Source organism: Protopterus annectens, chromosome 7.part1, assembly GCF_019279795.1.
Source record: "Protopterus annectens isolate FY-2018-M chromosome 7.part1, PAN1.0, whole genome shotgun sequence".
Classification (NCBI taxonomy): Eukaryota; Metazoa; Chordata; order Ceratodontiformes; family Protopteridae; genus Protopterus; species Protopterus annectens.
This window is the reverse complement of record NC_056740.1, coordinates 102190860-102207380: the sequence shown is the minus strand read 5'-3', so window position 1 is coordinate 102207380 and position 16521 is coordinate 102190860. Positions and strand designations below refer to the sequence as shown.

At 35.7% G+C, this 16521-nt stretch overlaps 1 protein-coding gene across 1 annotated transcript in view; it reads right to left on the bottom strand.

Moving 5' to 3' along the window:
• CACNA2D3 (calcium voltage-gated channel auxiliary subunit alpha2delta 3) overlaps positions 1-15342 on the bottom strand; it is a 2619084-nt gene extending 2603742 nt beyond the window's left edge. Inside the window, exons 1-2 of the mRNA XM_044078472.1 lie at positions 15084-15342; positions 12203-12339 (exon numbers count right to left, since the gene is read on the bottom strand). Of these exons, the coding sequence (XP_043934407.1) occupies positions 12203-12339; positions 15084-15342 (396 nt within the window). The remainder of the gene's footprint in view (positions 1-12202; positions 12340-15083) is intronic.
• Positions 15343-16521: the final 1179 nt, after the last annotated feature.

Here is a 16521-nt window from a genome sequence, read left to right as displayed (position 1 = left end):
TAATAATGAATTATATATTACCACACTCACTAGGACTATTAATAATGAATTATATATTACCACACTCACTAGGACTATTAATAATGAATTATATATTACCACACTCACTAGGACTATTAATAATGAATTATATATTACCACACTCACTAGGACTATTAATAATGAATTATATATTACCACACTCACTAGGACTATTAATAATGAATTATATATTACCACACTCACTAGGACTATTAATAATGAATTATATATTACCACACTCACTAGGACTATTAATAATGAATTATATATTACCACACTCACTAGGACTATTAATAATGAATTATATATTACCCCACTCACTAGGACTATTAATAATGAATTATATATTACCACACTCACTAGGACTATTAATAATGAATTATATATTACCACACTCACTAGGACTATTAATAATGAGTTATATATTACCACACTCACTAGGACTATTAATAATGAATTATATATTACCACACTCACTAGGACTATTAATAATGAATTATATATTACCACACTCACTAGGACTATTAATAATGAATTATATATTACCACACTCACTAAGACTATTAATAATGAATTATATATTACCACACTCACTAGGACTATTAATAATGAATTATATATTACCACACTCACTAGGACTATTAATAATGAATTATATATTACCACACTCACTAGGACTATTAATAATGAATTATATATTACCACACTCACTAGGACTATTAATAATGAATTATATATTACCACACTCACAAGGACTATTAATAATGAATTATATATTACCACACTCACTAGGACTATTAATAATGAATTATATACTACCACACTCACTAGGACTATTAATAATGAATTATATACTACCACACTCATTAGGACTATTAATAATGAATTATATATTACCAGACTCACTAGGACTATTAATAATGAATTATATATTACCACACTCACTAGGACTATTAATAATGAATTATATATTACCACACTCACTAGGACTATTAATAATGAATTATATATTACCACACTCACTCGGACTATTAATAATGAATTATATATTACCACACTCACTCGGACTATTAATAATGAATTATGTATTACCACACTCACTAGGACTATTAATAATGAATTATGTATTACCACACTCACTCGGACTATTAATAATGAATTATGTATTACCACACTCACTCGGACTATTAATAATGAATTATGTATTACCACACTCACTCGGACTATTAATAATGAATTATGTATTACCACACTCACTAGGACTATTAATAATGAATTATGTATTACCACACTCACTAGGACTATTAATAATGAATTATGTATTACCACACTCACTAGGACTATTAATAATGAATTATGTATTACCACACTCACTAGGACTATTAATAATGAATTATGTATTACCACACTCACTAGGACTATTAATAATGAATTATGTATTACCACACTCACTAGGACTATTAATAATGAATTATGTATTACCACACTCACTAGGACTATTAATAATGAATTATGTATTACCACACTCACTAGGACTATTAATAATGAATTATGTATTACCACACTCACTAGGACTATTAATAATGAATTATGTATTACCACACTCACTAGGACTATTAATAATGAATTATGTATAGCCACACTCACTAGGACTATTAATAATGAATTATGTATTGCCACACTCACTAGGACCCCAGCACTATCAGGTTTTACCTCTTATCATGCGTTCCGGCCCCAAAATCCGGACAATACCAAGAAAGGAGGGGGGGTATCCATATTCATCAAAGACACCCACACCTCAAGACTGGTGGCAACGCACGATGCATCGGAGACCATCCAGGTGCAATTAACCATAGGCAAGACTGCTCTGCAAATTGTAGCATGTTACAGGCCACCCTCACAAACTCAGGAACCTCACATGGCCTTCCTGAAAACACTAGAGGGGATAAATGTATCACCAAACACCATCATACTAGGTGACTTCAATTACCCTAATATAGACTGGGAACACTACTCAAGCCCAAACACCCTAGCCCAAAAGTTCCTGGAATTCATAAACTCAAATGCCATGGAACAACTAGTCACCATCCCCACAAGAGGAGAAAACATACTTGATCTCATCATCACGAACATGGGAGCACAATGTTCAACACCGGAAGTATACCCCTCACTGGTGAGATCAGATCACACACTAATCTCGCTGGAGGTCCTCATCCCACCCCACCTGAAATAAAAAAGACCACAGTAAAGAACTTCTCGAAAGCCGACTTCACACTTCTAAAGACTAGTGTGGTCTCCTTTAAGGCCCCGAGCTGACGGAAAACAGTACTCAAGCCGCTGAATCACTTACAAATGCCTTCTACCAGCACCTGCAGGACTGCATGGATAAGGCAATCCCAAGCAAAACAAAGACTCTTTGTACCAAAGGCAAGCGTCCACTCTGGTGGACCCCAGCCATAAACAAACTCTACAACAAAAGGAGGAAGCTACTACAAGATAGAGCAAAATCCTTAAAAGGTAAGACACCCTTGATCACTATAAGTAAAAACTAAGAGCTCTCATAAAATCATCCAAAGCAAATTTTGAGAGAAAAATAGCTAAAGACTCAAAAGACAATCATAAGGCCTTCTTTAGCTATGTTAGAAACCTGGGAGGAAACTCCCAGATATGCTCGAACTAGTTCAAAATGATGTGAAGATTACTGATCCTACAGACATTGCCAACATACTGGCTGACAGGTTCAGTGCAAACTTCTCCCCTCCCCCAAAAGGAGAGATATCTATACCAAGCGATTGCAGCCCCCAAACATCTCCAACGCCCAAGTGAGAACTGCTCTCCAAAGCAAAAACACAGCATCCATGGGACCTGATGGTGTCCCCGGCTGTGTGCTCCACGAACTCAACGAGGAATTAAACCCACAGCTAGGACAGCTGTTTAATCATAGTCTTACCTCTGGATACGCACCCAGGAGTGGCGCACTGCAACTGTGGTCCCACTTCACAAAGGCGGTGCCTCCACCGACCCTGGAAATTACCGCCCATTAGCTTGACAAGCCTTATCTGCAAAGCCATGGAGAGGATCATAATGGACCTCATAAATAAAGACATAGGGAATTTGCAGACTTTGGATCCATCCCAGTTTGGCTTTGTCAAAGGCAGATCATGCCTTCTAAACTTGGTTGACTTTTTCAAACAGTCACCAAAGCCATTGATGAGGGAAAGGCAGTCCATACAGCCTACCTCGATCTGGCGAAGGCCTTTGATACAATACCCCACTCGGGTATCATTGAAAAACTCATCAGCTTAAATGTTAACACATACATCACAAGATGGGTTGCAAACTGGCTGAGTGACAGAACCCACAGGGTCAGAGTTGCTGGCGCCATGTCAGACTCAAAGCCTGTCACAAGTGGTGTACCACAGGGCTCAGTCCTGGGCCCACTCTTGTTTGGCATCTACTTTTCCGAAGTACAAGCAAACACAGGAGGGTTATGGCTGACAAAGTTTGCAGATGACTGCAAACTGGGCCATAGTAGAAAACACATCTGACACAGATATCCTTCAGAAGGGTCTCACAGAAACAGATAACTGGTGCCAGAGCCATGGCCTAAAGTTAAATGCCAAAAAATGCATAGTCATACCCTTCGGGAAAAACAAGGTTACCCCTAGCTACCAAATAGGTGGCAATCCACTGAGTACAGAAGAAGTTATCAGGGACCTGGGGACCCAGGTTGATAGTAGTCTGTCATTCGACACCCATGTAGCTAAAGTAGTTAGGAAGACCTTCTACACTGCCCACCTTATCATGAAGGGATTCTCATCTAGATCAAGGGAGGTCATAGTCTCCCTATACTCATCACTCATCAGACCAATGATTGAGTACAATGCCCCATTCGGAATGTATCTGACCCGACACTTGCAGCAGCTGGAGAGGCCACAAAAGTTCCTCACCAAAAGGATAAAGGGTCTCAAACATCTGTCCTATGCTGCCCGACTGAAAGAACTCCAGCTCTATTCAGTCGCTTACAGCTTGCTCAGAGGTGACCTTTGCCTAACATACAAGGCCATGTCAAACCCAGATTTGATGAATATGCTTCACCTCAAAAATCTAGATCCATCAGAGCCACAAGGGCGGGAGACTTAAACCTCGACACGGCTATTAATAGGACGTGCTGGAGGGATAGATTCATCACCCAAAGACTCCCTATGCTGTGGAATAAAATCCCGGTATATGTGAGGCAGAGCACCTCGCCGGCCTTGTTCAAGAGAAATCTTGACCAATGGATGGGAGATCGCAGATATACCCCAGGGATTACCTCAGTGTCACTGCTCAACAGAGGCACAGCAAAATAATGGGTATAGTTCCCCATACTAAAGGGGTGGCGTAAGCCACAAAACTATGGGCTAGGCTTGTAAATGCCCTCGGGCAGATAGCCTAGTATGAACCTATGAACCTATGAACCTATATATTACCACACTCACTAGGATTATTAATAATGAATTATATATTACCACACTCACTAGGACTATTAATAATGAATTATATATTACCACACTCAATAGGACTATTAATAATGAATTATATATTACCACACTCACTAGGACTATTAAAAATGAATTATATATTACCACACTCACTAGGACTATTAATAATGAATTATATATTACCACACTCACTAGGACTATTAAAAATGAATTATATATTACCACACTCACTAGGACTATTAATAATGAATTATATATTACCACACTCACTAGGACTATTAATAATGAACTATATATTACCACACTTACTAGGACTATTAATAATGAATTATATATTACCACACTCACTAGGACTATTAATAATGAATTATATATTACCACACTCACTAGGACTATTAATAATGAATTATGTATTACCACACTCACTGGGACTATTAATAATGAATTATGTATTACCACACTCACTAGGACTATTAATAATGAATTATGTATTACCACACTCACTGGGACTATTAATAATGAATTATGTATTACCACACTCACTGGGACTATTAATAACGAATTATGTATTACCACACTCACTGGGACTATTAATAATGAATTATGTATTACCACACTCACTGGGACTATTAATAATGAATTATGTATTACCACACTCACTAGGACTATTAATAATGAATTATGTATTACCACACTCACTAGGACTATTAATAATGAATTATGTATTACCACACTCACTAGGACTATTAATAATGAATTATGTATTACCACACTCACTAGGACTATTAATAATGAATTATGTATTACCACACTCACTAGGACTATTAATAATGAATTATGTATTACCACACTCACTAGGACTATTAATAATGAATTATGTATTACCACACTCACTAGGACTATTAATAATGAATTATATATTACCACACTCACTAGGACTATTAATAATGAATTATGTATTACCACACTCACTAAGACTATTAATAATGAATTATCTATTACCACACTCACTAGGACAATTAATAATGAATTATATATTACCACACTCACTAGGACTATTAATAATGAATTATCTATTACCAAGCTCACTAGGACAATTAATAATGAATTATATATTACCACACTCACTAGGACTATTAATAATGAATTATCTATTACCACACTCACTAGGACTATTAAAAATGAATTATCTATTACCACACTCACTAGGACTATTAATAATGAATTATATATTACCACACTCACTAGGACTATTAATAATGAATTATATATTACCACACTCACTAGGACTATTAATAATGAATTATATATTACCACACTCACTAGGACTATTAATAATGAATTATATATTACCACACTCACTAGGACTATTAATAATGAATTATATATTACCACACTCACTAGGACTATTAATAATGAATTATATATTACCACACTCACTAGGACTATTAATAATGAATTATATATTACCACACTCACTAGGACTATTAATAATGAATTATATATTACCACACTCACTAGGACTATTAATAATGAATTATATATTACCACACTCACTAGGACTATTAATAATGAATTATATATTACCACACTCACTAGGACTATTAATAATGAATTATATATTACCACACTCACTAGGACTATTAATAATGAATTATATATTACCACACTCACTAGGACTATTAATAATGAATTATATATTACCACACTCACTAGGACTATTAATAATGAATTATATATTACCACACTCACTAGGACTATTTATAATGAATTATATATTACCACACTCACTAGGACTATTAATAATGAATTATATATTACCCCACTCACTAGGACTATTAATAATGAATTATATATTACCACACTCACTAGGACTATTAATAATGAATTATATATTACCACACTCACTAGGACTATTAATAATGAGTTATATATTACCACACTCACTAGGACTATTAATAATGAATTATATATTACCACACTCACTAGGACTATTAATAATGAATTATATATTACCACACTCACTAGGACTATTAATAATGAATTATATATTACCACACTCACTAAGACTATTAATAATGAATTATATATTACCACACTCACTAGGACTATTAATAATGAATTATATATTACCACACTCACTAGGACTATTAATTATGAATTATATATTACCACACTCACTAGGACTATTAATAATGAATTATATATTACCACACTCACTAGGACTATTAATAATGAATTATATATTACCACACTCACAAGGACTATTAATAATGAATTATATATTACCACACTCACTAGGACTATTAATAATGAATTATATACTACCACACTCACTAGGACTAATAATAATGAATTATATACTACCACACTCACTAGGACTATTAATAATGAATTATATATTACCAGACTCACTAGGACTATTAATAATGAATTATATATTACCACACTCACTAGGACTATTAATAATGAATTATATATTACCACACTCACTAGGACTATTAATAATGAATTATATATTACCACACTCACTAGGACTATTAATAATGAATTATATATTACCACACTCACTAGGACTATTAATAATGAATTATATATTACCACACTCACTAGGACTATTAATAATGAATTATATATTACCACACTCACTAGGACTATTAATAATGAATTATATATTACCACACTCACTAGGACTATTAATAATGAATTATATATTACCACACTCACTAGGACTATTAATAATGAATTATATATTACCACACTCACTAGGACTATTAATAATGAATTATATATTACCACGTCTTGATTTTCTTTCCTATAGTGGCATCTTACCAAAAAATAAAAATGATCTGAACTGAACTGTTTATTAAATGCAGCGAACACTTGCTTACACGTTTTAAATTAAAATACTTCAAGCAAATGCATTTATAAGTACTCATAGTTTATAACCAGGTGCTTTTACACAGCAGATAACTAAAATCCTTCTTTAGTTGAACAGAACGTTATATAGAAAAAGGAAGCCTAGCACATACAACAAATATTAATTTTAGGTTCTCTTGGAATTTTGCTTTAGTAAAGCTCCATATTTCTCATGGGGAAATATATATATTGCATTTTGTTCAAGCCTACCCTATATACTATACTTTTCTTTTTATGAGACAGATGCCAAAACATACTGGAGTTTAAGACAATCTGATATATGTTTGGTTTATGTAATTAGAGTGTTCGTTTATGTTGTTTTATTACTTTATTTATAATATTTTTGAATTTTAAAAGTTACAATATTTGTGTTTTTGTGAGACTGACAGAGTACTGCTTGCAAATACTGGTAACAAGGAAACTAGTTCAAAGTTTTCCTGAAGTAGCAGCCCAAACAGATTATTTTCTGAGGAACTCTTGTTTTTCCTTTGATTTTTATACTTAAATTTGATTATTGTACCTCTTCTCTTGTTTTAGTATAGTGTTGTATTGTTTATATTTCTTTGAAGCTCTAAATTTATAGATTCATAGATTACTACTAAGATAACTGTTGTTGTGGGCCATTTTAAATTACCCCATGTAAGAATCACACTCTGTACCTTGTGTCTGTAAGATAAACACTTTTACCATTATACCAGCCTCCTGCTAAACAGAGGTTTATAGATTAGTACTATGCTGACTACCCTTGTAGGCCATGTTAAGCCTTGTGTTTGTAAGGTAAACATGCTAACCCTTTTGTCAACCTACCTGTCACCCTACCTTCTTCCTATATGTCAATGACATGCTTCTAAGTTATCCAAAATTAGAACAGAAAGCAAAGTATTTCCTTTTTGAGAGACATGAATGAACCTAGTCATTTGTCAATTTATGACTTAAGTGACACTTCACTGTGCATAAGGCCACATATTTTAACACTGCTTCCTAAAAATTTTAGTTTATTTGTATCTTATCAAGGGTGCATTCTGTGTGGGGTTTGCATGTTTTCTCTGTATGTGCACTTGTTGTAAAATGATGTTCCAGTTTCTTCCTATATGTTGATGACACGCTTCTAGGTAAACTTAGAATCCCCTAAATTCACAGTAGGTATACATGCATTACAGTGGTGTGTGCATGCATTTACCATATGATAGACCAGCATCCACACAGGACTGATCCCTTGTTATGCAACCATTTTATTCTGAGTTAAATGTTGTCTCTTCCAAAACCCAGAAAACAATATAATGATTCAAGGTGAATGAATGAATGAATGTTATTTTTTTGAAGACATAAAACTGTTTTAGACACCATGCCTAACTACAATGGCAACAATAATTTCTGCACATTGCAGTAAAATTATCCAGCATTCACTTTAACATATATATATATATATATATATATATATATATATATATATATATATATATATATTAATTTTAGTACTGCATTTTGTAATACTCACATTACTGCACTACTGCTTACAAATTAAGTGGTTCTCTATCTTTCTACACACACACACACACACACACACACACATATATATATATATATATATATATATATACAAAATATATATATTTATGTAGTAGCATAACTAGGGTCGGCCAAGGCAGCTGCCCAGGTACAAAGTCCAAAGGGATAATGATGCATTAACAGTACTCCATTTGAGTTCAGAAGACCAGAAGCATTTAATGTAGTTTACTACAGTTTAAACGGAAAGAAAATATATTTTTTTTTTTCTTCAGAAATGAGAACTGAAACTTGAATGTGGCTAGGCTTATAAGACCCCTAGGGCCATTAGTCTAGTAACCTCCTATGATCCAGTGAAACACTTTAGTGCTCCATGTATGGAATAAACTGTAGTAGCTGCTTGCCACAAATGTAGCAAGCAGTTGCTGCACTTTAAAAGAAAATAATAGATTTTTTTTTTATTAAGAACTGAATCATTTTGTGCTTTGTGTGTATGATAATATGCAGCATCAGCTTGTTACAAATGTAGCAAATAGTTTGCTACAGTTTAAACAGAAAAAAAATGTACTTTTTCAGAACTGAGAAGTGAAGGACTTTAGTGCTCCTACTGTGGCATAAACAAGCATCAGTTTTATCCTGAACTTAGAGTTGTGGAGGGGTTCATAGGTGTTTACTAGGCTAACGACCACTCGGCCTAGCCATGCATCCCAAATTTCTGACAAGTTCTGATACCCTTGATAAATGTAAGCATGAGCCTGGGAGATGAACCATTTACAGGTTTCCTGTTTCCATTAAAGACATAGGTGCCAAATCAGGGATGAATTTCCAGTTTCCAGTTTGGGGAATGGGAATGGGACTGGGTATCAGATGAGCTAGCTGCACTTGTTTGTGTCTGTTTATGTATCTGGTTGTGACATTTTTTTTCCAAATTTTATAAATAATTCTATGTATGTCAGTATGGTTCAATGGGTAGCAGCAACATTACATGATGGAAGATCCGAAGTCTGTGGGTTATATTACCATGCCAGGTAACTGGATTCATTTTTGTATACTGACATTGCACTGCCACATAAATAGAGGCACTAAATCCTGAGTGTAGGGCCCTTTGGTTGAGTCTTTAAACTCAGGCCCCATCTCCCTGACTTGGTTTTAGCTCAGGTGGGCTTGTTGAAAAGAGTAGATATTTATTATTGTTTTACCAAAATATACATAAATAAAAAATAATGACATTGTTTCACATTTCTTTTATAAAGAAAAACTTACTATACATAATAGTGCAAAAACTGCTAACAAAACAAACTTATTTATTTACAATGAGAAATATCACTATTTTTTTATCTATCACATTCTTTTTGCCATAACCATTGCATTACCTTTTTTATCATCTCAACTAAATTTAATTTGCTGCTATATAATACTTCTTCGCACCTTTCCATCCAAAAAAAAAAAAAAAAAAAAAACAATCCTGTTGAAAAAATACTCTAGCTACCTTCTTATTTTTTATCTCATTTTTACTGCCCCATATATAACAATTTCAGTATTAACTTTTTAATTCCTTCCTTCTTATATCTTCACATGATCTCTCTTAAAATTATATTTTTTGTAACCTGTAAAACAACATGCAGCAAATAATCTTCAACATTTCATTCCTTCCTTTTAAATATTCTTTCCTGATGCACTATATAATTGTACACTTCACTGGCAATTTATCAAAAGAAAATTATCCATAAAAAACAGACCCTCGTGCAGATCATTATATAATTATCTTTTTTTATTCCTTTCTTTCTAACCTCACTCCTTTTTCTTGCTCATTGTCCTGACAAAAGTGTCCACAGTGTCTTTTATCAATTATCCCTTCCTCAATCACTAAAAATAGCTACAATTTCACTTGTTTGATCCTCACTTAATTCTTTACAAAAGTTATAACCCATCAAGTTCTTCCCAGCACTGAATTTGTATTTGCCATTTCTAATTTTTTTTTTCACCTCCTCAACAATACCTTGCATTTAAAATATTATTTTTTTTCAGAATCTAGCATCCTGACTAATTACAGCAGTCTTTTGTCCATATGTTTGATGTATGTAGTAGTCATACATCAAAAGTCTGCTCTTCATTTTTTCCCTTAGAACTGCTCTACTTGTAATCTAAACAGTCTATTCTCTATCTGTAAAGCTCAGCACTTGTTCCTAAAGCATTTTTTAGTCAGGTAAAGCACTTCTATATTATACAAAGTACTTCACTAGCTTAAAACCCCCTTGAGTACCCACTTCCCTATAGGTCCTTTCTGACTCAGTTACACAGCAAACTTTTTCATTTCTTCTAGCCTGTCAAAGGGTCAGTTGCTAGCGTCCTCTCCTGCTCAGCTGGTGAATCTGGGAATATTGAGGCAATGTTACAATTGCCTCATGTACACAGACAACCCTCTCCTCCTCCCACAAAACACAAATACATGCGAGAGATGCAAATATATAGCCAAACTGGAGGCTGAGCTCTCTCAACTCAGGACTGGCAAAACCAGACAGGAGGAGAAGGTAACCACACACACCATAAACCCTTGACACCCTGCACCAACTTCGTCAGACTTTAAAAATCGTGCGCTTGTGTACTTTCACATTTAAAATGTTACAATTCAAGGTGATAGTCAAACATGCCCTCCAGTTGATACCTTAAAGAGCACTTCACCCCTAACTAGAAACACCTAATAATAGGTAAATAACAATTAAAAGTTCCCAACTTGAACTGAAACATAACCAAAAAATGTGCATTTGTAAACTAAAACATGGATATAAATGTACATAAGTAAATGTACATACCAGTTGTCAAACACATGCTCGATAATAAATAAATAATATACATTATTTAAAACATCTTTCTTATTCTAACCAACATACCGTCCCTCCAACCAAAAGTTAGAGAAGTCTTAAAAGACTACTAAATAAAAATCAAATTAAAAATAGGTACAAGGACCCTAAGCAATAAGCCGGCCAAAGGTTAGAAAAGTCTTAAAGGACAACTAAAATAAAAATAAAAATAAAATTAAAATTAGGTACAAGGACCCTAAACAGTAAGCTAGCCAACACCACCAAATCGTGGCCCCCACATTAACCCTACCTTTCCAAACATCTCAACTTGAGTACACAGCTAATGGATAATGTACTATTAAGACCAGGATAATGGTAAGCTTCCAGTCTTAACTGCCACATTAATTCCTTCAACTCCAGTTTCAGAGATTCAGGTCCCCCCCAATTATCATGACTTAAATGATCAATCACCATGAAGGTGAACTCATGTCCAGGATTATCATTACCACGTTTTGCCAGGGCATTGTCCAGTTTAACCTTCTTCATCGAGTACAAGTGTTCATACATGCGTTCATTTAGTCTCCTGTCCGTCTTGCCTATATAAAATACTGGACAAGATGAACAAGCAGCAAGATAAACCACATGAGTACTAGCACTATTATATCTCCCTTTGATATGGTACTTGATGTCCCTAATCCTGAAGAATGTGCCTGATTTCACAAATCTACAATATTTGCACAAATTACACTTGTACATACCAGATCTTGAAGATATGTTCCTTTCATCTGTAACATATTTTTAATATTAGGGCCCCTCCTGAATGTAACTTTAGGATCCAGACCTAAATTAGAGGGCCCTGTTAATTCAGCTGGCAACAGCCACCAGTTTTTCTTGACAATGGACACTGTCTCTGGCGTCCAGGCTGAAGGAGGTAATAAAACTACAATGGTATAAACCTCTAGTTGGATCTTCCCATGTGAAAGTAATAGGCTCTGAAACAGAGTAACCTAGGATAGGTTGAAAAATTACCCTTTTCCCTTTTGGTTTTAACCTCTACACACAAATCCACTATGAGGTCCTCCGGGTAGCCTCTGCACAAAAACAAATTCAAAATAAACTGACACTCTTCCTGGAAATCACTATCCCTGGAAACCATTCTAGCTGCCCTCACAAATTGGCCCTTGATTATAGATCTCTTCTGGTGGGCCGGGTGTTCACTATTGCCCTGGCAAAAAGTGTAAATAAGAATTGGAAAAAGTGGGCTTCCGATGGATTCTACCTAAAAACTGACTCTGAGTACTGTCCTTGAAAAGTTCCACATCCAGATATGATATTCTATCTGTGGCAAAACTTGAAGTAAATTTCAAGAAATCAGTAGAATTATTAAAAATCTCTACCAACTCGTTTGTCACCACTGAATCACCCTTTAGGATGATAAAAATATCATCCAAAAAGCGAGTATATAAGGAAACTTTTTCTAGGATGATAGTATTAGGAAACACAAATTTCTTCTCCCAATGGGCCATCACCAGGTTAGCCACACTGGCCCCACATGGTGACCCCATTGGTACTCTGATCAGTTGGTGTAACCATCTATTGTCAAAAGAAAAATAATTACATGTTAAAATTATATCCAACAAGTCTTTGACCATCAAAATCTCCCGTGCTGGTGCTTGTTTAGCAATCATAGCCAACTCGATCCATTCGACTGCCACGTCATGGGGAATAGATGAATACAGATCAATAACATCAATAGTTAAAAAATGGCTATCAGTACTACAAGGGGTCTCACTGACCTTCCCCAAGAAAGACCAGGAATCTTTAGAAATGTATGATTCACAGGCAACATATTTCTTTAGGATGTGGTCCACAACTTTGGCCGCTGCATAAGTTACACTCCCTCTGGCACTAACCAACTGGTGCATAGGAGGGTCTTGAATGTCCTTGTGGACTTTTGGGTTCCCAAACAAAACAGGTATTCATGGAGTTGGACAAGAGATAAAATTAAAGACATCCAAGTCTATCAACCCACTAATGAACATGTCCTCGTAATAAGACTGGACGCTAGCCACATTGACATTCAGTTCATTTCTGGACACCTCCTGATAAGTTTCAGAAGCCAATATTGCTAGCATTTTCTTGTTATAGTCATCTGTATCCATGGCAACCAAACCACCTCCCTTATCTGGCTGCATAAGTCTAACTGGAGAAGAGTACAACTCATTAAATAAAACCCTTTCCTCTTTTGTGATGTTAAAATGCATTGGACACTTGGACTGTAGTAAATGATGGATATCCAGGTCACAAATTTGTTCAAATACCCCCAAAATAGGGTGCAAAAGTGGATTATATGTACTAGGAACATGGAGAGGGTTCTGTTGTTAAACTTGGTCCCCCAGTAGCAGGGATAAATTCAATTTCCTAACAAAAAGTTTAAGGTCCAGTATTGATCTAGCCACACAGGCTCTCCTGGATGGAACAAAAGAAACTCCTTTAGCCAGAAAATCAACCAATAGCTGGGAGAAACCAAAATGGGAAAAATTAAAAATTTTGAAGTCCCTCCCCGTATTGGAGATGACTTCATATGGACTATGCTCTATACTTGAACTCCCATCACCATTCATATTTGATTCCTTCTGGTCTTGTACCTGTATCTGGTCCTCCGATTCGAGGACTGTTGGGGGGAGGAGGCTTGTTCCCGAAAATGTGCCCCTTCCATTCCAGGTGTTGGATTCACTGGGCTAGCTTTAGGGGCTGACGAGTCTCTCCTCCCAATGGAATTGTCAAAATCAATTCCCCTGCTGCTGACCCCTTCCTCCTGTTCCTGGCTACCAATTTAGGGTCAGAGTACTGGATGTTCATTCAAGATTCCAAGAGCACCACTAACATGCCCCTTGAAATTACCTTGTGATTTTGGTGGTTTTGTGTAAGCCACCCCATCCTTATATGCCTTAATGTCTCATTGTAATTTCTTTATCTTGGTCGAGGTGATTTTGGATATATACTGGTCTATACTAGTATATATCCGCTCATAGTCATATTTGTATCTGAGAAAGTTAACATCCGACTTGATCACCTTGTCCAAGTCTGAAATTTCTCTTGGTAATTGCTTCTTGATAGTGTGTACTAATTAACTCTATCAGTTCAGACCCATGTCTATCAAACATAATGAGGAGGTCTGAATGAAACTTGGAACCATCCTCTAGCCCCGTCGGGTACTGCCAAGAATGCAGACCCTTGAGGACTATCTTCGAACGCCGACACTCCCCAAAATACGATACCTCCAATTGTAATTTCCTAAGCTTGATTAACTTTTGATCAAAGACATTAAGTTTAAAAGAAAGATCATTACCTTCAGCCATGTTAGGCAATGCACCAGATGAATCATTGCAGGTGGACAGGTGAAATGGCTGACTCAGCCATTGATTCAAATTAAGTTGTATACCTCCTCGCCCCCTCACATCTGGAGTAATATTAGATGGTAATCCAACTCCTCTGTCACCGTTCATGGTTCCATTGGATAGTCCCCCTTCAGCTCCTTCTAACTCCTGACTCTGTTGGAAGGCTAATAAACCAGGATCATCGATCAATATACCTGGTTCGCCACTCATCAGTAGCAGGTTCTGCGACCCAATGTAATCAAGTCTAGGGGGACGTGAAACTTTCAGAAAAGACCCATTAGTAGTCTACGATGTTTCCGTTAATACATCCACACATTGAGACAACATGTCAACCTTTTGTGTTAATAAATTGATGAGCATGGTAAGCTCACCCGGATGTGTGTTCTCTCTGCTATCGGATGTAGAGCTAGGCATCACTGAAAAACAACTCGGTATCCAAAAAACAAAAATGAAACAAACTGCAACGAAGCTAGCCCTCGCTCTCACCACAGTACCAGAGAAAACAAACCCCTCAGGCAATCCCGGTCAGGTTAGGAAAATCTCCTAATGTAAAAAAGCAAGACACCAATAAATGAAACAATCTTCTATCTTTATTAAGCTCAGCAGCTCAGTTCAGCTTTTCGTCGGCACCCTGCACCAACTTCTTCAGACTTTCAAAATCACGCACTTGTGCGCTTTCACATTTAAAACGTTACAATTCAAGGTGATAGTCAAACACGCCCCCCAGTTGCTACCTTAAAGAGCACTTCACCTCTAACTAGAAACACCTAATAATAGGTAAATAACAATTAAAAGTTCCTAACTTGGACTAAAACATAACCAAAATATGTGCATTTTTTGGATACAAATGTAGCAAACAGTTTGCTAAGTTTAAACAGATAAAAGTGCACTTTTTCAGAACTGAGAAGTGAAGGACTTTAGTGCTCTTACTGTAGCATAAACAAGCATCAGTTTTATCCTGAACTTAGAGTTGTGGAGGAGTTCATAGGTGTTTACTAGGCTAACGACCACTAGAGCCTTTTTAAGCCTAGCCATGCAACCCAAATTTCTGACAAGTTCTGATATCCTTGATAACTGTAAGCATGAGCCTGGGAGATGAATCATTTACAGGTTACCTGTTTCCATTAAAGACATAGGTGCTAAAGCAGGGATGAATTTCCAGTTTCCAGTTTGGGGAATGGGACTGGGTATCAGATGAGCTAGTGCACTTGTTTGTGCCTGTTTATGTATCTGGTTGTGACATTTTTTTTTCCAAATTTTATAAATAATTCTATGTATGTCAGTATGGTTCAACAGGTAGCAGAAACCTTACATGATGGAAGATCAGAAGACTGTGGGTTATATTACCATGCTAGGTAATTGGATTCATTTTTGAATACTGACATTGCA